At 34.9% G+C, this 25,379-nt stretch overlaps 1 protein-coding gene across 1 annotated transcript in view; it reads right to left on the bottom strand.

Moving 5' to 3' along the window:
- Window positions 1-25,379, bottom strand: part of LOC111514283 (uncharacterized) — a 211,947-nt gene that overhangs the window by 106,714 nt on the left and 79,854 nt on the right. Inside the window, exon 2 of the mRNA XM_074175684.1 lies at window positions 9,337-9,386. Within this exon, the coding sequence (XP_074031785.1) occupies window positions 9,337-9,376 (40 nt within the window). The 5' untranslated portion in view covers window positions 9,377-9,386. The remainder of the gene's footprint in view (window positions 1-9,336; window positions 9,387-25,379) is intronic.

Here is a 25,379-nt window from a genome sequence, read left to right as displayed (position 1 = left end):
CACCTTTTAGTTTTCCAATCAACATATACAATAGGTACTATACAATGAGTATTTTGTCTTTCACTAGGCATATGTGATATGTTTAATTTTGCTCAAATGAAATTTATCAGGGATATAGAATCTTTGATTGTTTCGTTTGATTGCTGAAATATCGTTTTAGTTTTATGAATTTCAAAATTAGTGATAAAACACATTGGCACTACAGACCAAATTGAAACAGATTACCTTTCAAAAAAGTTCGTCTCTCATGCAAAACCAACCACAGACTCAACGTACTGAATACATCAAAATATTGTACCAATACACCTAGTTGTAACAAAAAATTCTTTCATCATACTTCGTGAAAATATATTATTCAATAGCCGTTATACAAATAATGTAATTCAAATTATATACCGCGTAAATAAATCAAGGCTATCTTTGGCATGTCTTTCATATGCATTTTTTGCCAGCCTCTCAGAAGAGAGAGTCTCGAATAATAGTCTCCGATTTGGTGTGGTTCGTTTATACTAAATGGGTGTTTTTCAGAGAAATATTTTCTTCGAAATCTGCGGTTGATCCTCAATGTTTGTGATAATTGCGTATTATTAAAAAGAATAGAAACTGTTCTAGTTGTAAGTGGACGTTGAACTGCAAATCCTTCGTTTTGTCACGAGTTTGATAGTTTTTTCATTGAAAGTGGCGTTACGTACAACAGTGCCAAAACAAGTTGACTGTGTACTCTATGTATGTAATGGCATATCTGTCATTGAAGAAAACAATTGAATAAATAATAATTTGAGAAGCTACAAACAGATCGTACAGTGTGATCTGAAATCAGCACTGTTTGCTAACTTCTTCATTATTGAAGATACGAGTTTTTTCCAATTGAAGAACTATAGATTCTGGTTCAATTCCATAACAAATGTTTGAGTAATTCAATATTTATAGTTGTTTCGAAAGTAGATAGATAGATAGATTTATGATTTATGAGTCCTCCGTACTACATTATGTAGATGGGACAGTTATAGTAAAAATGTATAAGAAAAGTCAATTTGAAAAACAAGCACACATTGCAAACAATCACATACGTATTAAAATATAAGTAAAACAAATGAAATAGATAAATAAACAATATGTTATGATGTATACGTCACAATAGAGTTTTCTAACATTACCAACCTCAAGTATGAATTCATCTACAGGATAGAAACATGTTTTTGCTAGAAACACTTTTAGCTGTTTTTTGAAGGCTTGAGGTGGAATTGTCTTCATATAGCTTGGCAGTATATCAAATGGAACGGATTCCAGCAAACATAGGAGACTTTTCATACTTTTTGTGATGATGTTTTTGGATGATAAGCATATAGTTATTCTTAGTATGATAAACAATTGTGGACTTCCGATCTTGACTCTAGTTGCCTTCTTTTTAGAAGGCAACTTTTGGTGTTTTCAGAATGAGTATACAGGCAACAATTAGTATTTAATTTTGACACAAAATCTCTTTACATGACGCATTGTAATCTAAATTGAAGATCAGCCTCAATAATGATTTCTTTTTCATGAAGATTCTATTCACTTCAGTTGCTAGACCCCAAACATCGATGTTATTGTAAATAATGGAGTGAAATTTGGTAAAATAAACTGACATGAGTGCTGTAGTATCTTATTTATTCATAAGAGATTCAATGAGTCAATACAATTGATTCAATCTACTGGACGTGAATTCTACACAGGGTGGGCCATCGAAAACTTGACATGGAGATTTTGGGTACTAATCTTGCAAATCTTAAAAAACGCTCAGACAGGTCAATTTTTATTGGGATGGGGGCAGTTTTTCTTCCATTCACAGCATCGTCACCCCGGAGCAGAAGGGTGAACAACCCTTGGAATTTTAATAGGGAACTGGGGGCGAGTCGCACATCGTTTGAAAGATCTTGGAATTCTCTAAACAACGGTGTACATTTTTATCAATTTGGACGAACCATATTCAATTTCGAGTTGAAGTTACTTAATTCATTCACATGTTAGCATATGTTCAAAATGGGCACCTCCAGCTTCCATGCAGTAACGTTCTGGAAACGTTCTCAAACAGTGTGGGAGCATTTCTGGAGTGATTTGGCGACATTCATTTGTGATTCGTTGCCGTGAATCTTAGAGTGATGCAGGAGGAGTACAGTAAATTCTGCTTTTCAAATGACCCTACAGTGATCCGGAAAAGTCTGCCGAACAGGCAGAGCATAGTGCGGAGAAGCCCCATCTTGTTGAATTATAATTAACAGATCCTCCCGATAATTGTGATCATTTTCAATAATATCAATATCAATAAGGGATTAATAGTATCTTCCAGAAGCTCCAGATACATTTGTCCGGTTAAATTGCCTTCTAAAAACAATGGGCCAACAATACGATCACCAAAAATTCCAGCCCATACATTTAATTTTTGTGGACGTTGAGTATTTGAAAAATGAAAAATGTGAGTATTTGAGTCAGCCCAATAGCGACAATTATGGCGATTAACTGTGCCATTTAGAAAAAAAGAACATTCAACACTAAAGCAAATGTTGAAAACAAAATGTGGATTTTCCACCGCTCGTCTACTAACCAACTCGCAAAATTGCAAGCATCGATCCAAATCATCTTCATTCAGTTCTTGCGTTAACACATTAACGGCTAAGGCATTAGAAATTTGTAATTTAGGAAAAAATTTATTGTGGCACCTTTAGAATACTCAAAAAAAACAAGAATTCGTCATTAAAAAAAATATAAACTCACAGTATTGAAAAAACCAAGTGTAAGCGCACCTTTGGCCAAAAATGCTTAAAATAATCGAATGAAAAACAATGTGGTGTCTGACAAATGGATGTTTTGTTTTATTGATCTGAATTTATTTCGACTCATGATTTCTCTCATAATGCGCACTTCTTTATCTTCATCCTTCGACCAATACATGTCAGTTTGTGGTAGAGTATGATATCCGGATAATATCAGTATCCCAATAAATTTTTTCAAATCTGATTTGTTGATACGAGAATCGTGTCGGTTTTTTTGGGTTGCATAGGTATTTGAAAAATTCAAATTTTTTTCGGTCACCTCGTTATCCAAAAATAGTGAAAAAATTTCGTAAGGCGTCTTGCCGCCATGTTCTGCTCTTATGTTATTCAAATGATCACTAGAATGGTATTGGGGAGAATCTGAGTAGGTAGGTATATCTTTTCTTTTCCATTCTGGAATAACACCTTTTTGAGATTTCGTAGCTTTTTGAATTTCTGATTCAATGCGTTTTGCTATTTCACTCAGAGGGAGGTCGTCTTCTGAATCATGACTATCTTCATTCGATTGTATTCTAGATTCTCTGGCAACATCCGCCACAGCACGTTCTGCTATTTCACTCGAATATATGTCATCATCTGAATCATCACTATCCTTATTCACTTGTATTTCGCAATATCCTCCTCCATTATTTCTTCTCCGATTATATTTTTATCAATGTTTTCCTCACTGAACTCTTGCGTCGTCAGTAGTCTCTTCATTTCCCATTTCGAAAACTGACTATAAGAATGAATAATGATAATGAAATACCAAAATCTACATTCAAGTTACCTCATTTTGACAATTTTTTACGAGAAATACAAGAAATCTTCCCTGCCAATACTGATTCGCACTGAACTAAACTCAATCAAGGCTAATAATCGACTGACCAATGTATCCTAATATTCCCAAACTTGTCAAAACTCGCATACTAGTGCATGAAAATGTTTATCACTATCGACCAAAGGTAAGTATACGCAACCGTCACAAATACATGCAAAAATGAACGACATTCGAAAATATTTACGTAAATGAAAATACACGTTATCATTGAGTATATTTTTCATTACTGTTCAGCATAAAATGAATTTATCATTTCATATTCAGTATCGAAAACAATAGATTTTATTGGAGAATTACAAGAACGGTCAATTTGTAACATTTTCAAGTAACCTTCAGAATTTGAAAAAATCATATTTTGGAATGAATAAAAATATTTTTACTTTTTCATCCATCAGAATAAACATAAATAATATTGATCCAAACCACAAAAAAATATGTATAAAAAAGTTGCGTTTACGCACCTTTGGCGGTTAATGGGTTCATTCAATCTTGTAAGGATGTATTTTGTGATAGGGACAAGGACCGCTATTTTAAGCAGGTCAGGATATTCTCCAAATGAAATACAGAGATTCCTAATATGTCCTATAACTTCAGATAATATATCCACACATTCTTTGATTATTCTGGTGGAAACCTTATCATGTCCTGTGCTTTTCTTATTGTCTAACGAGGATATAACTTTCTACTTCATCCGTAGTGATTGGTTCAAAAAACGTGGTAGCTTTAACATTTTTCATTGTGGTACAGCTCTCTGAATCTTTCCCTGAGAAATATGTTCTGATTTTCTCGTCAAATATTGTTGAATATTTTTACCACTTCTTCTTTGGAATTCATCATCTTGTCATTATAACTTAGTACTATGCATTTGTTTTCTTTATTTTTTTGTGATTGTTTTATAATACTCAGGAGAGTTTTGTTTTTGTTGCTAATACTTTTTTCATGAAATGATTTATTTTTTCGTGACGTATTTCATTTTCAACACTCTTCTCGACAACTTTATAAGCGATATTACTATTTTCAGAGTTTTCCTGTTTCATGATGTGAGATCATAAAATTTTCTCTTTAATGAAGTAGAAAGGGTAATTTTGTTATTTTGGTTTTGGTATTTTCCATTTCTTATGGATTTAGGAAATGCTGCCTCAAAACAGTACTTTTTCTTTCTTGTTTATATGAATGTAGTTGTTTCGAAAGTAATTTTCCTTTCAGTTTGTATCTAAAAATAACTCCCATGCTTGATCTACATATTGCTCTAAAGAGTTTATTTGCAACTCAATTGCTTCTTTTTTTCTTTGGAAGATTCGCACATTTTTTGTATGAAGCTGGAAAAGAAAAAAGCCAAAATCTTTCTCTCTTGAGGTCCGTTAAGAACGCCCGACAGAAGTGATAACTTAAACTAATCTAAGTTGAACTATTCAATGCTGAAATTGTTTAACTTGGGAAAAGCTTGGGTAACTACTTAATAATGATAATAATGACATGATAATGTAAGGAAAGGTTATCTATTGATGAAATCTTTTATTGATTATTTTGTGTATGTGCATATATTATAGCTACAATGAGTCAGTTTTCTTTTTTGTAGAATTAAATAATGATACCACACACACAAAATAAGTATCATAATTTTTAAGCCACGTTTCCCATAATAAAGAAATATGACGGGCTGGCTGGTTAGATTTTTATAATACTGTCAACAATATATGTGTATCGCACACTCAACACTGAGTGTCTATCCGACGAGAGAGGAAAAGCCTGTCTTCCGGTGACGTATGCGTGAGAGAAAGGGACGCCAGACAGACTGGCGACGTAACGCGTTGGGTAACGAAGCGGTTTACCCTCCCACAAGAAATGATCACTTCAAAAATACCTGTTTTACTTAAGTATTTCTTGGAGCGACTATAGCGGAAGCTCACAAAACCTGTGCATCAGTGTACCTTAATAATATAATGACATTCAGAACTATTCGAGCAACTTCGCCAAAAGTACAACTGTTGACCAACAACAATGTCAACGGAAAGCGAATGTAAGACAAACCAGCTCATCTAAACATAACCTTGACACTCCACTGAGTCAAGTAACGTTTTGTAAAGTAACGCTAGCCGGTTGCATCACAGTGATCAATTTTTTGACCTGGATAATCGGAGAACAATATATGATGAGGTATTAAAGACACTGCTTTGGCGTGATCAAAGTGACCTTCCGTTGAAATATATACCTTCAGTATTCTGGCATGGTCACAGTAATCGATTAGTAGCGCCAGGCTCCAAATTGATAAGTGAAATATGTAACAATTAACAAATTATTCACGGTTAAGTTGTTATTCGAACCGTCCAGCGGGTATGATTTCGTTAAATTGCCCACGAGTTTTTGTGCGTGCGAAACTGTTAAATCGTCGTGACTCGGGTTACACTGTATGATTAGTAAGTTTGTTCATTAGGGATAACAGCATAAAATACAGGGCACGTTAAAAATGTAGCGAGCCGTATTATTCACATAAGAGAACTAGAACTGCAACTGAGTTCAATGTACATATCATAAATGCTCTTGATTGTAAAATACATATTTTTGTTTATTTCTGGATTTTTCAAAAGCTTTTGACATCGTAAATGAATAACTTCTGCTTAAGAAATTGAAACAATTATGAAAGACTGTGAGTGAAGCACGAACTATCGAGCAAGGTGTCTCCCAAGGATTTATACTCGGACCGCTTTTTTTCAGGCTTCTAAGTTATGTATTCAGAATTGAGAAACACTTCTTATCTACGATTCCGAAGATTTTGTACGCTATTCCTAGCGTTCTCAAATATATTGTGCTGTCATTATATTGCACACGCAGAAAAAACCAAAGTGGTAAAAATGACTGATTATTTCTTTTTGGACTTGTCTCTAAAGATATGAAGTGTTTAGAACTTTTAAGTGATTCAAGATTAAACAGAAATACTGTTGTCATTGACGATTTACACCAAACAAATTATACATTTACCCTTCATCGTCTAGACTTTCGATACCGGCAAACAACTCTATTTGCTGGTATATCTGGTATAGAAAGAAAGGAAGAGTGAAATATATTCACAAAGACCCCGGCTCGGACCCCCTAGGCCGATACCGCCGCAACTGCTGTGTCCCTGCAGTTTAAATCTGTAATATCTTCGAAAATATCTATTTGAATTACATGTTGTAAAGGGCCATATTGATCTATATTGAATGCACAATGTATTTGAAGTGCCTAATTGAATAAGGGTTAATACTGTATTGCCTAAAATCGCTTCGTAAATTAGCCATTATTTCTCGAGGATGCAAAATTTTTATTGTGGGTTATTCCTAAGAGATAGATAGACATATACCATAGTGGCCTTTTTAAGAGTTCAGGCAGCGTTTGCAATGTAAGCGCAAAAAAATATATTTATTTACGACAACATATTAGAATCCTCTAAAATTATTTATCAGTGTTTCTCTACTATATTATGCATGTTTTACCCATATGTACTTTCCTTTTGAATCAAAATCCGTTGCGTAGTTTTGAAGATCTAAGCATACATAGGTACAGATAGCGTGAAGCGACTTTGTTTTATACTATGTAGTTATAATTACCTAGAGTGAATATAATAATGAAGTAAATATAAGGTTTGAACTGTATGAGCAGATATAAAAGAATAAGACTATAATAAATACGTATACGTGTACATACAAACATATAAATATACATTATATACATATAAACATACACATAGGTACTCAATATATATTTCTTAAAAAAATCACGTTCTATATACATGGGATCTCTAATAGTTTTGCAAGTTTTTTTTATTGATTAGTAATTATTTTTTTTAATTGTATCTTAAATCCTTTGTAACATATAATTTCGTTCAATGAAATTAGTAAAGGAATAACTTATAATTGATGGACATCAAGCAAATATTGGTGATGCGCAAAAAGTCAAAAACTGATATTTCATATCTTTATTCAATCAAATTTTTCAAAATATTTTTCATCTTTTTTTTCTCTTGCTTCGATGTGTTTTGAAAGAATGTTATTTGAAACTATGAATCGTTCTACATTATAGTTCAAGTAAACGATATATTGCCCCCTACCTTCAAGCGTTTCCTCTTTAATAAAATACTTTGTTTCAATTTTCGCCAAATCAACTCGATGGGATTGAAAACACAAAAATAGGGGGGACTCTCAATATGGTGTGTCCATACTTTTCAGCAATACTCTCAAGGGCATATACTTTTTCAAATGTTTTTGTCTGTAAAACTTCAAATAGTTGGTTTTTGGTATAGTTATCTTCAAAATACAAATTGTTATATATTAAAAAAATTTGTATTTCATCGCTACTTTGATGAGCTGTCGCGAATGATAGGAAGCGTTGTCAAGGAATATTACACTATTCGCACCCAAATTTGGAATCGATGTGTTTTCAAACCATTCCTAAAAAATATTAGCTTCCATGTTCTTATGATTCAACACTGCAGTCCTCAAGTTTTTTTCCACATAATTTCAAAGAATTCGAAACCCATCCTTTACTTCCTCCGCAATGCACAATGATTAGTCGTGATCCTTTGTTTGCAGGCATGTTAGGCGTACACATTCTGGAACCATCAGTCCACCCTTTCGTAACTGTGTCGTGAGTGTCATACCAAGTTTCGTCCAACTAGAAAATTTGCCGTTGTTCTTGTCTATATTTAGTTATCTGTTCTAAGTATTTGTTACGCAATTCCACTATTCTTCTGCTTTCCATAACTGCTTTTCATAACGTTTGTTTATTATTTAAAATCTAAATACTAGTTTCTTTATTCAATTCTGAAGAGTTTTGTCACAGCAGCTCACGTTATGGCCGGAGGTACTCAAATTCTTCCTTATGATTTCAAATGTAGGAATCTCATTGCTTTTGTAGCAGTGGTATATTGTTTTTTTTATGATTTTATTAGATGAACATCTAAAGGTTTTGGTTATCCCGCATCAAATCTCGTCTTGCGTTCATAAGGTTTGTTTTTGACTATTTTACGTACTGTTGAGAAAGGAATTTCGGTCAAATCTGATGTTGCTTGTAACAGTTTTTTTCCCTCGAAACCAAACTTGATATGAAGATTCTTATATACATTGAAATATACTCTTTGTGTTTCAATATTCAAATGCATCTGAATCTTATTCACTGGTATCTCTTTTTCGCATTATTGACCAGCGCTATTTGAATCACTACACTGCAAAATGTCTACGTTATTATCACACTCGTTATTACTAGTAGTTCAAGAACAAAACATTTTAAACAAATAACAAAAATTTTAAGTAACTATAACTTCACCAATATCGAATTTCAACACTCAAATCGCGATCAGTTCCTGAAGTGAACATTGACAACACGACTCTTTTAACCATACTCACATTCTATTGATCACTGTAACATGACTTCAAATTTGATTTTATGACTATTCAGCCAATCATAAAACTCAGTAAAAATTATTCAATACGAACCGCCAATTCTTCAGTCCACTAATTCGTAGCGGCATTATTTCTTTGTATTGGTTTTTTTGGCCTTTGACTTCGCTTTGAGAATTACTCTATCGGTTACTTCGACTATACTAGTGATGTAATTTTTACATTGTTTATAATTTAACTGCTCTCTGTATTTGAAACGTTGATATTGTCAAGGAATCAAATTGAAATATATAAAATTCAATTCAGTTAAAGTGATTATGAAACTCACCTTGTAAGAAAGTTCTTCTCATTCTGATGTAGCAGGACATCGCTAGGCCGCTGAAAAAAAAACATACATCAATCAAAACCGAATACATACAAAAACACATGATCTAATCAAGAATATCAACATTCCAACGTATTGCGTGCATTAATAATGAATAGCTTTCGACTGGTATTCGAATAAATTGTTCCACAATGTTGTAATATTTCGGGCAAACTTCTCATACATAATGATTGAAGCAATTAAATAATTCGTTATAACAATTTCGGTGTTATTATAAGGTGTTCAAGTGACGCAACATCCTGTATACAAAACAAGCAGCCGGTGAAAGTTCAGTGACAAAAACGTCTGGTACAGTGAGAAATAGTAATACCTGAGAGCGACTGACATATTAGCGGTTGTTAATAATTGTTTTGACATATTAGCGGTTGTTAAAAATTGTTTATAATATGTACTCACTTTGAAGAAGAACATTTTCCGTAATGTATTGTATTTCGAATGATGAACTTCGCCCTTTATTGACATTGCTAGTTTGAATGTACAAGTTACGTTTAGTTTTTGTTTTGTTTATGGAATAATTGAAGCGATATTATTATTATTATTATTATTTTTCTTCCAACCGTAGTTTGTGCTGGTCAGGCCCTATCCCCCGAAGACCCGATATATTCGGGAGAGCGCGCCAGCATTATCAACCAACGACCACTCCCCACACCGTGGGGTAGGTGATCATTGGGTCCGAGAATCATATGCCCTGAGCAAACGCAGTGAGCCAAAAATGACAGCCTTCTGCATCTGTCTGGCTAAGATTTCTGCCTTAGTGCGGCAAGCCGGTATGATTTCAAGATTTGAGAGTAGAATGGGCATCATTCCACCAAGGACTCCAATAATCAGAACTACCATCTTGACAAAGTGGTCTGGATTAAGTCTGCGGAGTTCGAAGAGAAAATCTAGATATTTTATCCGTTTTTTCTCCGGACTATATTCGTCTCGCTAGGCGCTGAAAACTCCACGACAATTATCGTCTTACTCTGGTGGTGAAAAAGGACTACATCAGGCTTATTAACTTGTATGAGCCTGAGGGTGAGGAACGAATAGTTCCAATAAATTCGACACTTCTTGTTCCCAACAACGGATTCAATAACCAACGGAGCATAGGGCAACACCGTTGTCTCGTCAATATCGTAAGACTGCCGCCGTAGATGGTAATATAGCACTCTTAGGGCCGCGTTATGTCGATGGATATAGACCGAGACCGCATATGCCGGACATGCTGATAGCAAATGCATTAGGGCCTCGGGAGCCTCGCAGCAGGCCCTGCACCTTGTGTTAGGAACCTCTATACCCATCACGCGATTGCGGTAGCCTAAGGTATTGAAGACACCATGCTGGTAAGCCATGATGAACCCACCAGTTGCGACTTCAGCCCACTCGACCTGAGGAAAGCAAAAGTCAGACGCTTTGATAATAATGATACTTATTAATATTATTATCAAAAACAGATTATCTTTCTGTATACAAAAAGTATGAAGATGACAGTTAAGAAAAATCAGTGTCAAGTTAATTTTTATTATATCCTTACAATTCAAAAAGGCTGTTTAGATATCAAAGTATCTTGAAACTGAGAATTAAAAAAATACATCAGATATTACAAATCAATCCTGAGTCTAAACGTCAACAAAACAAAATTCCTAACATTTTTATCAACTATAAGAGACCAACCACTAGAGGGAAACATTTTCAAACATACCCCTAATTGCCAAACTCCTATAATTTGTTCTTATCCACGTATAACGAAAACGGATACAATAAAATATCTGGGTGTGATACTTGACCAACATGTACGCTGGGACAAACATGTAGATTTTCTCGTGAAAAGACTTGGAAAACTTATTTTTAAATTCTATCAACTCAGAAACATACTAAATAAGCATGTATTACTGATGGCATACGATGCATTAGCTGAATCAGTTATAAGGTACTGTATTATTGTTTGGGGTGAGTTGAATAAAACACACTTACATAATCTTCAAGTGATACAAAACACATTGCTTAAAATAGTATTGAAGAAAAATAGAAGACATCGAACTGATAGCTTATATAAGGAGGCTAGTTTATTCAATATCAGAAAATTATACACCTATCACTGTGTACTATGGACGTTGAACTCGCCTCTCACATATCTGGTACACATACACGACACCCCAGCCAAATCCGAGAGAACAATTTATGTTCCTTTTTGTAAAAATGTATATACCCAAAGGTTTGTTACTTACTTTGGACCGAAACTTGTCAATGAAGTTCTCATTGAACTAAGAAATATAAAAAATATTAATGAACGCAAGAAAACAATTAGCTCCTTCGTTGATCACAACTTTGATTTCTTAAAAGAAATATTTGAATCAACTCACTGAATCATGCCTGAATTTCTTTTCATCTCACTTAGACCTGCCTCCTCTTCGCCTGATTGCCTGGTTCAATCCTCCTTCGAGTTCCTCACTGCTTTCTATTGTTATTTATTTTTCATTATGAATTTTTATTTCTTACTGAAAGGAATGAATACTTTTTTTTCTCACTTACATTCATGGTTGTGTTCAGATCTGGGAAAATACGCAACACAAGCCTTGCTTAGGCGTTTCCCAAGAACCGAACATTACCACTTATTTATTGTTATTTATTTATTTTTTAATTTACTGTAATTATCAATAAAGATATGCTAACATCTATTAGAATGCACCAAGAACTCCACAAGGAAGAGAAGCCACCACAACCAGTACTTGTACTTCCCTACATCAGAGGATTGTCGGAAAGGATAGGAAGGATTGGGTCCAAGTATAACATCAGAACCTGTTTGTTTGAAGGTGATTGACAATGTTTCGTGATGAGTTTCACTAGTTCGGACTTCCATTGTCTACTATATAAAATGATTTGAAATCCCTGAAACAAGTAAAAAAGAATAATTAAGAAGACGGGAACCTGAAAGAGAGAACGAATCTACCTATAGAAGTAATTATGGAATTACTAGGATGCTGTGTACGAAACTGTTATACCGAGTATACCGAAAACCCACTCATACGGGACAGTATCTGAACCACGAATCCAACCACCATCAATCGACAAAAAGAGGAATCATCAAGACTCTATTAGACCGTGCTTTTGGGCTCTGTAATACAAAGGAAGGTCTGGACAAGGAACTAGACATCATCAAAAATGATCTTCAGCGGAATGGATACTCCAAAGCGATGGTAGAAAAGACTTTGGCTAAAAGACAGCAGGAGCCTCGCAAGGAAGAGAAGCCGTCACAACCAGTGCTTGCACTTCCCTACATCAGAGGATTATCGGAGAGGATAAGAAGAATTGGTTCCAAGTACAACATTAGAACCTGTTTCAGATCCGGTAACACTATCCGTAGCAGCCTCACGAAAACCAGGCCCCCAAACGCGGACTGCGATTCCAAGAATTGCATTTACCGGATACCCTGTGAGTGCGGAAAATCCTATATTGGTGAAACTAAGAGGCCATTGAATGTTCGCATTGCCGAGCACAAGAAGCACACACAGCGAGGAGAAACCAGCAAATCAGGAATAGCAGACCATGTTTGGACCCATCAACACAACATCGAGTGGTCCCAAGCTGAGATCTTGCACAGAGAGGAACATTGGTTCAGGAGAAAATTCAAGGAAGCCGCATACATGTTGTCCAACAACGTATTCAGCCAGGCCAGCGTAGATATACGAAATATATGGAAACCCATCATCAAACGAAAAATGACCAACTCCCGCCAAAACGGTCATCTCTCACGGAATCAGTGAAGCGGAAAATGGAAAGTAGAGAAAGTGAAAGTATTTCAACGACCTATAAAATAGTCATCTCTCGGAGGAATCAGTCCAGTCATCACCCGAAGACGATTGTAGATACCAACAATCGAAACGTCGTGAACTAACGTGACTTGGAATCTCTACACTTTTTTATTTTTATTTTTTTATTTTTTATTATTTTCTTTTTTTATTCCTTTAATTTTTATTTATTCAATTATTATATTTTTACTTGTAGGTTATTTCACTATCATTTCATTTCAGGTTTATTGTTGCTTAATATAATTGTTATTTTCAACTATTCTTTTTTAATTATTCTTTTTTACTTGTTTCAGAGATTTCAAATCATTTTATATAGTAGACAATGGAAGTCCGAACTAGTGAAACTCATCAGAACCTGCTTCAGATCTGGGAACACTATCCGTAGCAGTCTCACGAAAAACAGGACACCCAACGCGGACTGCGATTCCAAGAATTCACTCTGCATTTATCGGATACCCTGCAAGTGCAGAGAATCATACATCGGTGAAACTAAGAGGCCATTGAAAGTGCGCATTGCCGAGCACAAGAAACACACACGGCGAGGAGAAACCAGCAAATCAGGAATAGCAACATAACCTCAAGTGGGCTCAAGCTGAAATCATCCACAATGAGGAACACCGGTTTAGGAGAAAATTTAAAGAAGCCGCATGTATGTTGTCCAACAACGCATTCAGCCAAGCTAGCGTAGAGATACGCAACATATGGAAACCTCTAATCAAGCGGAACACGACCAACTCCCACCAAACGGTAATCTTCCGCTAAAACCGATGAAGCGGTTAGAGGGAAGAGGGGATAGGTGAAAGCACTCGGATGAGCTATAAATAGTCATATCTCGGAGAAGATCCAGTTTGAAAATATGTTTAAAATATGTTTTTTCCGTTAACCCCTACGAACGACAACCCTCAAAAGTCGAAACTTGTGCGAGCTGGTTCAGTGACAAAAGAAAAAAGAAATAACCCCAGAGTATTAAATGAAGTAACTCAAATTGAAATTTTGAGAACATTTGCTGCAGAGTCCATGAGCTCCTTACGATCAATATCAGAACAGACATAAATGTTACGCGGTACTGTAAAAAAAGCATTGAAAATGCATAAATTCCATCCTCATAAAATGCAGATTCTTCAAGAGCTCCACGAGGATGATTATGGTAGAAGAATAGAGTTTTGTCAACTCATGTCTCATCGAGTCAAAACCTTTCCTCATCTTCTGTTGAACATCTGTTTCAACGATGAGTGTTCATTTTTTTCAGATAGACAAAATTGTCGCTTTTGACGCTAGTGACGAAAACCCACATATTTTTCGCGAAGTGTATGCACAACACCAACAAAAAGTTAATGTTTGGGCTGGTATTCTTGGAAATGCCATTATTGGTCCCTTATTTTTGTAAGAAAACTCGACTGGCAATCTGTACCTTTGAATGCTGAATAGACTATCGATCCTCTTATAACTCACGAGCTAGAAACTCAAATGGAAGCAGAAGGTAATGAACTTTCGCTGGAGGATCTGTTACATTTCCAGCAGGACGGTGCTCCGCCTCATTATTTTCTTTCCGTCCGACAGTGTTTAAACGAGAGATTTTCGGATAGATGGATTGGAAGGAGGGGAGCAGTTGAATGGCCTCCGAGTTCACCAGATTTAATGACCTTAGATTTCTTTCTCTTGGGGTATCTTAAATCCGTTGTTTATAAAATACAACCTTCGGATATAGAAAAAAAAAGATGAATTACACCAGCATGCTAGTCAGTTCCAAGTGAATTTTTCCATAATATTAGAGGGGAGTTCTAAAATAGACTTTATTAATGTTTAGAACAAAATGAACATTTCGAACAGTTTATAAGATAAGCGTGAGTAGATTTTATGTTTGAAATGCCTTTCTTGAAAATTGAATGATATTTTGTAAAAGGACAATAACTAACAAATAAAAAATCCCACGCGTAATACATTTATTCCTGTCATTCAAGGGTTGGAACGGTGCCACCTACTCTTCTAACCATTTTTATTGAAAGGAGTCGATGCAATAATGCATCTCAGAACAGGCAAATTCTAATTACATGTGTAAGTTTGTTACCGTTTCATTTTGTCATTTATTCTGTTTTGGTGTCGACGACTATTCAAACCTGAAATGAATACTTCCATGAAGGTTTTGGGATATTTGAATACCTCGTCATTCGTTTAGTTCCCATTCACTGATAAAGAACTATACAAGGATATATTCGAACGCGTTAATTATATTCGAACACATATTCGAATCCCCTAAGGATTCTGTGCTCTGACGGAACGGTGAATTGGCCACTTTGGTTCCATAAATGTCTTGCCGCCGGGATTCAACATTTTTTGTGGCACTTTTGGTAGCCATTTGCTAATTTTAGAATTTATCTCCAAACTTCTCGATTTTTCGGATTAACAAAGTAGGATCATCTTTTATAAGAATAGGAAATCGTTTTATTCTTGGCATTTGGATGCTGGTAAAACATTCAACTCACTTGTTGGATTCAATTTCTTATGAAAAATGGAATCCTACTGATTTCAATCCTAGCTTTTTGGGGCAAAAGTAAACCTAAAGGCCACACGACATCAAAGGTGAGTTGGTATTCCTCAACGAGACAACTCATACATTCAGAGAATGAGCTTGATCATTCTGTCTAGACGTATCGTCCTGGACATCACTTCCAGTGAACCGTTTCCATCTAATATGAATTGTTTCATTTCAGGCCTTCTTTTATCTGGATACCATTTCCTCGTGTGAGTATTGCTATAAAACTAGACATCCTTGCATGAATGCCTAATACAGCAGTAGCAGTTACCCGCAGTTGAGCTGATCACAATTGTATCGACAGAACACTGCAGACCTAAGTTTGGAACTCTAAGACCAATCTTCTTCTTCAAGCCACCTCGAGGGAGACACACACAGATAGGCTTAGCTATTAAGATAGGGACAAATAACTTATAATTGACTAGATTTTTGATGCTTGATTAATTATCTCAACTAAGATGTATGTTCCTCAAACCTGCCCAAAAGGGGAAAAATACACAACACAACAAAAAAATATTTTTTGAATGTTTCCTACACTAAATTAGTCAATTTCTACTAATTTTGGGGTGATAAAAACGAAAATAACAATGAAAAATTTTTATTAGCTCTGGTTTTTGAGATACACAGTACTTAATCTTAAAGAGTAGTTATACTATACGTGAAAAGTGAAAGTACATAAAACAATATTGTTATGTTTCTTTTAGAATATTTTAAGTACAAAATTAATAAAAAAAACATTATTCTTAGTGTTTTGACAAATAAAAGAAGTTTGTACCACCAAATTTCAATTAAGTCCATCCGATTCATTGTAAGATCGCTGTCGTTTAGCTTGTCTTTTATAAAACACTTCTGGAGCTTCCCTACACACAGACCAGCAGTAGTCTGCAAGCATTGCTTCATTCCAAAGGCCCTGATATCTCTGTTCCATTAAGGCAATGTCTTGATGGAATCTTTCTCCATGTTCGTCACTCACAGCTCCACAGTTTTGTGGGAAGAAATTAAGATGAGAGTGAAGAAAATGCATTTTTAAGGACATGTTGCATCCAAGTTGGTGGTAAGCTTGAAGAAGCTCTTTAACCAATGCTGTGAAGTTATCATCTCTTTTGTTACCTAAAAACCCATGTACAACCCCCTTAAAGGCTTCCCAGGCTCTTTTTTCATTTCCTGTTAAAATCATGTCAAAAGCAGGATCATTTACGATTTCACGGATTTGAGGCCCAATAAAGATGCCTTCCTCGACTTTAGCATCACTCAACCTGGGAAACTTTGCTCTCAAGTACTTAAAAGCTTGTCCTTCCTGGTCCATGGCCTTCACAAAGTTTTTCATTAGCCCCAACTTAATATGTAATGGGGAAAGGAGAACATCCTTAGGATCTACGAGAGGCTCGTAAACTACATTTTTCTCATTAGGGTTTAGGTCTCGTGTAGGCCAGTTCATTTTTTTATAGTGAGATTTTCTATCCCGACTGTCCCACAGACACAAAAAACAACAGTACTTGGTGAACCCTAATTGCATTCCTAGGAGTATAGCAATGACTTTCAGATCACCCCAGATGTGCCACTTGTGTTGTTCATATTTGATTGATTGGAGAAGTGTTTTCATATTTATATACGTTTCCTTCATGTGAACTGCATGACCTATAGGAATAGAGGGTAGCTGATTTCCATTATGCAGAAGTACAGCTTTCAAGCTTAGTTTTGAAGAGTCTATAAACAGTCTCCATTCAGATGGAGTGTGATCCAAATTCAAGCAGTCCATCAAACCATTAACATCAGAACAAACTACGAGGTTTTCTTTTTTCTCAAAAAAAGGAAGCAAATCTTTTTGACGCTGTCTGTACTGAGATATTTTCACATCATGTTTTAGAAGATTCCACTGTTGTAGTCTTGACCCTAATAGCTCAGCCTTTTCCTTAGACAAGCGAAGATCTCTTATAAGGTCACTCAACTCTGCTTGACTAATTTTGTGCGGATCACTAGACCTATCGCTTACCTCAAAATCAGGGTCATAGGATGTAGAAGGATGGGTTGCTCTTTCTAAACAGTCTTCATCACCTTCCTCTAAAATTTCATAGTTTTGGGGTGGAGAAGGGACTGGCAAATTGTCTGAGTGTGGTACAGGCCGAAGAGCAGATGGGAGATTATGGTATTTAACCGTTCCGCTTTTCTTCATAGATAAACCTTGCTTAATGGGAGGAGTTAAGCAGAAACAACAGTCGTCTGTATGATTGGTAGGCTCACGCCAAACCATAGGTACTGCAAAAGCCATTGCCCGGTTTTTATTTTTCAGCCACTCTCGCAATATGACGGAACAAGAATTACAACATATATGAGGAGCCCATGATTTATCTTGGTCCCCAACTTTCACACCAAAATAATGTTCATAGGCTGTCATTTTACGTTTCTGAGCCTTAAATGTTATTTCACCACATATATAGCAAAAGCTATCGACAGAATTCACACACTTTCGAGGCATTTCAGATCAGCACTTAAATTAATTTAAAAATCAACTTCACACGATAATTTCAATAGCAACCATGTGCGTACAATTGACAAACTCACATAGGTTATGTTTACTACTTAAGAACAGCTGATGAGAGGGGTGTTATGTAAACAAACATGTGTACCAACTAATGGTGATGAAATATTTCATTTGTTGAAAACTCAATATACATATATATATATATATATATATATATATATATATATATATATATATAATATAATGATACTATATCTTGAAAACAAGAGCTAATATATAATTTTTATGGTCACTTTCGGTTTTAACACGTGGAAATACATTAAAATCATCTAATTTCAACCCCGAAACAAAAACTTTGTTGTGTTGTGATATTAGTGTAGGGTATATGCTTTTATATCTAAGCTGAAGAATAACTCCAAAACAGCAACATCTCAAGTATTGAAAAGACACCCTCCTTTCTTCCTTGGGGAGCCAGGGTGCATTACAGTCCGCTTAGAATTGAAACATTTGTGCTATAGGTGTGATACAATTTATATCTTATGAACATTTTGATATTTTTTACAATTAGAAAAGAAATATCTTCTCAGATTTGACACTTTGTGGCCTCAGGAGCTCAAGGCTTCCTGCCAGTGGAGTCCTAAATAACGGTTGATGAAATTTATAAACTGACAGATAAATCAGGGGATTTGTTGATTAGTTTGGAACCAACTGGGAAAGGTGTAGATGTTAGGAAAGGGAATTATAAACATTTTAACTGGATTCGAGTTTGATTCATTCGGTTACCGTTTAGAGTAAATTTCCCGTTTTTGTTGTGTACGCTGTATAAGCTCCAGGGTTGATGAAGCGGGTGGCGCTCTACCCTCCATCTTACACATGCCCTTCTTCACTGTTTAAAAGCTGGCGGCCTTCCCTGGGAGCTATGCTCTCTAGTCCCTAATAGCCACCCTCTCGCCATATTGTGGAACAAAGAGAAATCGTTTACAAATTGACTTAATTAGTCAACGAGAAATACAAGGCGTGACAAGTTCAGAACGCTATTTTTCCGCAAATGTTCATCAAAAAAATAATAAATCAGGGTACCATTGGAAGCAGCATTGAACGCCAAACAAAATGATGAGCAACTTGGCACCCCTTCCCATATATAATTCTAAGGATAACATCTTCCCCTCTTAGGGGGTTGAGCCACGAGGGCTACAAATAGTCATTGGACATGTTCCCCTTGACAATGACATATTGTTATTGCAATATATACACTGAATAGAGTGTATATTGCAATTTCATAGTTATGAGTATTGTTTTCATTGCATAATTTGTATGGTTGAACTTTTTTGTCCAATCGTGTAATGACGAACCTTACATATTTTTTATGACAAAAAAGGTAATAAATGAATTGAACTGAATTGAGAATATTTGCTAACAAATTATGGGACAAGTTCATCAAACATAGTTCCATAACAAACTGATTAGTAGCGCTCTTAAAATGTTACCACATTTTATCAAGATGTATTTTTGCTGACAATCTAATCGTTAATTCGAAGTCTATAATTCAAAATTAAAATAAATAATCCCGCATGGAACAAATTCCATTTACGTCTAATACTATAATATATCTCTATATTTCCTGACTGAATCCGCCAAGATATTAATTGGTTCCATAAAATATTTAACGAAAGTGTTAACGAGAGAAATTTCTCGCATCTATCAGCATTGAGGTGGGTCTCTACTTACTATAATATCGAACTTTCATTGATTCTTGCTTAATGTGTGCTCTTTGTCATACATATTCAATTAGCGTAATGTCATATTGAAGAGAATTGGTAAGATGAGGAAAACAATTTTTGGAAATGAAAATTGTATGTGGGTAATGAGTCCTGAATGGATTAGATCTAATCCATAATAATAACCCTTTCTATGACTATTGTCGAAAACGACAATTATTATGTTAACGACTCAGTTGTTTTAATTTTCAATCACGAGTAAGACTTAAGAATTAACCTGATTCAAAGTATGTTTTCAATATGTTGGAGTATTTGTTAGAGATCTGACCTTGAGTGCCATAGATCTGGGATTCAGGTCTCATCTACGGTGGCTTTTTCATTTATTTTTCCGCTCAAAACCCAAGACTACAATTTTTAGATTTGATGTCTGTATGTCTGTGCGTTTATGCTCTCTAATTTCAAAAACGTCTTGAACGATTTGAATGCGTTTATATGAAAACATATTTCAATTTGAGAAGTCGTGTCGAAAGATTTTTAGAAAACATGCTATGAAAATACAGTTCAGTTGATTTGGTTGAAACTTAAGTGTAGGAAGGAAGTGGCGGACAACAACTAGTTCTTAATAAATTTGCAATGAATATATTTCATCAAATTTCAGCTACACTAGTCACTGGATAAAAGTGGTTAATTTGCCAAAATGCATAGATATAGCAGTATAAAGAGATTATAGATCCCGTTTTGAGTAATAAGGTAAAAATGAGACTCCTGAGTAGTTACTTGCATGACCGATATTAAATAAACAAAACTGGCTCATTTTGTTCATAAAACTTGTCTTTTTTCGAATGAAGTAAAGATGAATGTTCAATTCACGACTATCATTGAAATTCGTTAAAAAATATTTCCTAATAGTACAGCTGATTAACGGAAAAACAAATTTAAAACAGTTTTTTTTTAAACAGTACCTAGGTAATTTTAAAAATATTTAGGAACCACAAGCTTGCAAAATAATAGAAACAAGTCGTATGATGCAGGCTATTATATATTAAAACTTTTTGAACTTAATCATTTGTTTTCATGATTGCCTTTTTCATCATCGATAAAGTTAATTTACAAAAATGATGTGAACAAACATAACAAATTCTAAATTGAATTATCACAAAACTTCTAGATTTTGAATTTCCGTTTCAGGCAAAAATAAATCATTGGATGTCAATTCAATTCATTCAACTCATCGAATCTTTTTTTGTTTTCACTTAATTTCTATCGCTTCCCTATTTCAGTTGTTCCCATTTCTTACAACAATATAATAACTGTGTAATAATGATACAGGAAATATTTTTGGGAGATAAAATATGACCCACTTTCCTGAAAACAGTGACATGCATAACCTTTAAAAAAATGTTTATTTTTCAATTACTTATGATAATAATTTATTCATCAGTAAATAATAATACATAAATATAAAATGGAGTATATGGAGTACAATGTACTTTGATGAATAAACACATACTTCCACTGAGGGTAAAACCCTGTGTGTGGGTAAATTACAGAACAATAACAAAATAGAACAATTATGAAAATCAAAAACAATATGGGTGAGAAATATTAGGAACCAGATATCAAATATAATAAATTAACATTTATAATTAACAATTTTGTATAAATAAAAACTACAGTAAATTAGTACTAGGAGTATGTATCACTGAGTGAAATACACTCAATATAAAATAAACACTACAAACATCTGAAAATACAATCCCTACACACTACGACTTGTTTACTCTTCTATAATTTTACGTATTTCCTTTCTTTCTTTTTCTGGTATGAATATTTCCAAATGTTTCTTAAATTTTTTGAGAGAGGGTTCCATTTTCAAAGTGCCCGGCAGATATTTGAATAATTTCGGGGCTATGTAATTGAAACTTTTTTGTCCGACTGTTTTGTTAATTTTTGGAATGACATACCTATTTTTGACTTGTATCGTAGGAATGGGTAAGTACTTTCAATTTTTCTTTGTTCAAATATTGTTTAATACATACTTGTACGGTATAGAGTTGTCTTTTGTCCATTACTTGTGTTTCAGAGTAAAGTGGATCACTAGAATATCTTAGATCTTTCTGTAAAATAATTTCGAGGAATATTCTTCCTTCTTCTTCCTTCCTTCTTCTTCTTCTTCCCATAATTCAAATGAGTTTCCATTAAACTTTTGCACACCTTTTTTTTTCTTTGAGGTCTAGATAAGATATGAATTGTTTGAATCTGAATAATAGAAAACGCAATTTTTTCACAAGATATGATATATGCCCCTTCCATCTCAAGTGTAAATCTAGCCTAAACCTAAGTTTGGGGAATAGTGGAGAAGATAAGTTTCAAGACTACTGAACGGTAGGTAATGTGTTTTTTCAATGTTCAACGAGAGGAGTCTACTGTCGAACCATTTTTTTAAAATTTTCAATTCATCTTGTGCTTTGACGTTTAGATCATACCAATTTTCATCCGTGTAAACTATCACAGTATTATCAGCAAAACTAAATATTTGCCCATCTTTTTCCTGTAGAAAGAGCTTATCCATATATAGTGTAAATAACACAGGCCCTAGTACCGTCTCTGAGGTACTCCGCACGTTATTGTTTCTTGTGCTTGTTATATTTCCAATTTCCACTTTTTGTTTTCAGTTACTCAAATAACTTTTGAATAAATTGTAGGCTCCACCTCTGATGCCATTGTCATGCAGAGTATCCAAAAGTATGGCGTGGTCAACGGTATCGAAAGGTTTTGATAAACTTTGAACACTTCCCGTGAAAGTATCTATAGAAGTGAGACAAAACTCCAACCTTTCTTCGATGTTCCAGGCTATCAAAGTTGACGTGATGTTCGTGTCTCCAATCAGGCGGATGGCTCTTTTCTGGATGGAATCCAGAAACTCCGTGGTATGTTTGGGGACAGAGCTCAATACATGAGAAAAATACTCCAAAGAAGGTCCTGATTTAAGCTTTATAATAAGGCGTCAAAAGTTGCTGAGGTGTATACAGTTTTCTGGTTTGGAACAGTGTTCCAAGGTTTCGAGAAGCACCCTTTGCAATTCCAGCGACTTGTGCCGTGACATATTGGTCTCCATTTTGACCCCCAATAAACTTAACGAAGCAGAAAGCTGAATTGTCTGACCTGACATTATTACATCTGGTTCGGAGACTTGATACTATCACTCCTTATGAAATTAAACTATGCAGGCACCTCTGGAAATATTTATTTGATTTTGTTAGTCAAGTGTTTTTTTGTTTATTTTTTCATGGTTGTCAAACATGTGGTATTTTCTATCTAAATCAGCCATAGAGAGAAAAATGAGCAATGATAATATTTTACAAAAAGGGTTTCAAACAGGGTTTCGAAAAAATGTTGGAAACCACCTGGAACTATGGAATATTTCCCAGCACTTTTCAATTCGAAGTTGAAAATTCAACTTTGCCTTGTTCGAATGTGATTTTTTTAAATCGGTGTTATTTTATTCTTGAGAGGGCAATTCACTAAGATCATATTACAAAATGCATACCTACTGTGAAAACTATCGTAAAAAAATGAAAAACATTCAAGAAGGTCGGGCTGAAAATCTTTATAGAAACAATAAACAATGCATAAATCGTAAGTTTCAAAAAATCGCAAGACAATTGAGAAGGTGATTCTGATATTTGAGGTGTTTTATTTGAGAAAAAATTTGGACGTGTATCTTGACAACCCTGTATTTAGCGGCGATTATTTAACTTTTACCATGCTTGTCAAACGCAGCATTTACTCTTCCGAATCAATTAGCCACATTATCTAATTAACAGCTTTTGTGACAACTCGATTACTTGATTCAGTTTGTAAAACATTCTACGTAATTGTTGCTAATTGGTGAAAACAGGACGACTAAAACTCATTTCTTGATTAATCAATTCCAAATAGCACGCCATTAGTGCATCATTCATAAAGGAATATTCACTGTTAATATTTTCTGATTATTAGCAAATAGAGCAGGTTGTTGCAGATGATGCAACCTACAGAACTGGATTAAAAATCAAGAAATGAAGAAGTGGTTAACCTTTCGGAATTATTTATCACATTTTATAACGAATATGTATGTTACTAGCAACAATTCGAAATGAAATTTTTTACCATGCTGGGAGCTCTAAAAGCCGGATAGGTCACCACATTTGCGTGGTGGAATAAATAATGAAAACTCCGTAAAAACCTTACTTACAAAAAAAATTCTCACAAAATTTATATTGTAGGTGATTATAGTGACGAGTGTTCGATTGATAGAGATCGAATAATAAATATCAGCTCACTCGTCATAACTTGTTCGTAATTTTTGGTCGAAAACAACACCGTAATCATGCCTCAGCCCGCGTATTCACCAGATTTGGCCTCCTGCGCCTTTTTCCAGTTCACAATATTGAAGAGACACATGAAAGGACGGCGTTTCGCGATGATTGGGGGAATTGAAATCGAATCGCTAAGAGCGTTCAAGGACATACCAAAAAGTGCATATCAGAACTGCTTGGAGGAGTAGAAAAATCAAGTGTATTATATCCGAGGGGGACTACTTTGACGAAATGGTTTAGGCTTTCGCGGCCGAGGTTTTCGGTGTAACTATTTTTATTCGGATTCAAAAGCCGTCGATTTTTGGATTTTTTTAACTGACGTTTCGCTGGTGTGAGTGGCTAGCCTGAAGAAAACGACGGCCTTCAAATCCGAATAAAACTAATGACACTAAATAAATATTTTTTAGAAATTCAACTTATTTTTCAAGCAGATAACTAGATAATAAAAGTAAGCCATTGTCAACGTTGATATACTAAGAACACAGATGAAAGATATACCGATAATCATATTTGTTTCAATAAAAACAAATTCATGAGAACTCTCAAAAAAAGGATACCAGAATATTCAAAGAATCATGTTTATGTTTTTATTGAAGATACTTTATAAGTCAGTCTAATATTTTTATTCAACAACTCAATTTTGTGAACTGATTCATTTTTTGTATGTTGTGTGATATTTTATATACATACATATTTTCTGAGATTCTGATATTCCCATAATATATGCTTACTCGTATGTCATGAGGATGATCAAATAGGCCGACACGGTAACATCGGAAGAAATTGATTTTGTGTCTCATTTGACCTTTATTAACTGAATACTATTAAAAACGACCTTATTGAGTTGATACATCATTCCTGATCAGGAATTTCGTCTTATCTTGTCATATCGCGGGACTTCTATGTGTGTTGTGAAGTCAAACAAAATGTGAAGTTTTGTCAAAATATAAAGTGAGGGTTACCTTTATTCGCGCCAGTATCAGGCCGGGGAGTTTCGGATAACCACGTGAAGGGGGCCACGTATGTGAATTTGAAAATCTCCGAAGGTCTCCCGAGGCGGCTAGAAAAAGAAAAAATGATACGCCCGAACGGAAAGTAACG

Source organism: Leptinotarsa decemlineata, unplaced genomic scaffold (assembly GCF_025532065.1).
Source record: "Leptinotarsa decemlineata unplaced genomic scaffold, Ldec_3_MD MMD2_tig00001064_RagTag_RagTag, whole genome shotgun sequence".
NCBI classification, from domain to species: Eukaryota; Metazoa; Arthropoda; class Insecta; order Coleoptera; family Chrysomelidae; genus Leptinotarsa; species Leptinotarsa decemlineata.
Note: the sequence above shows the minus strand (reverse complement) of the source record. Positions and strands in the feature narration are given on the sequence as shown.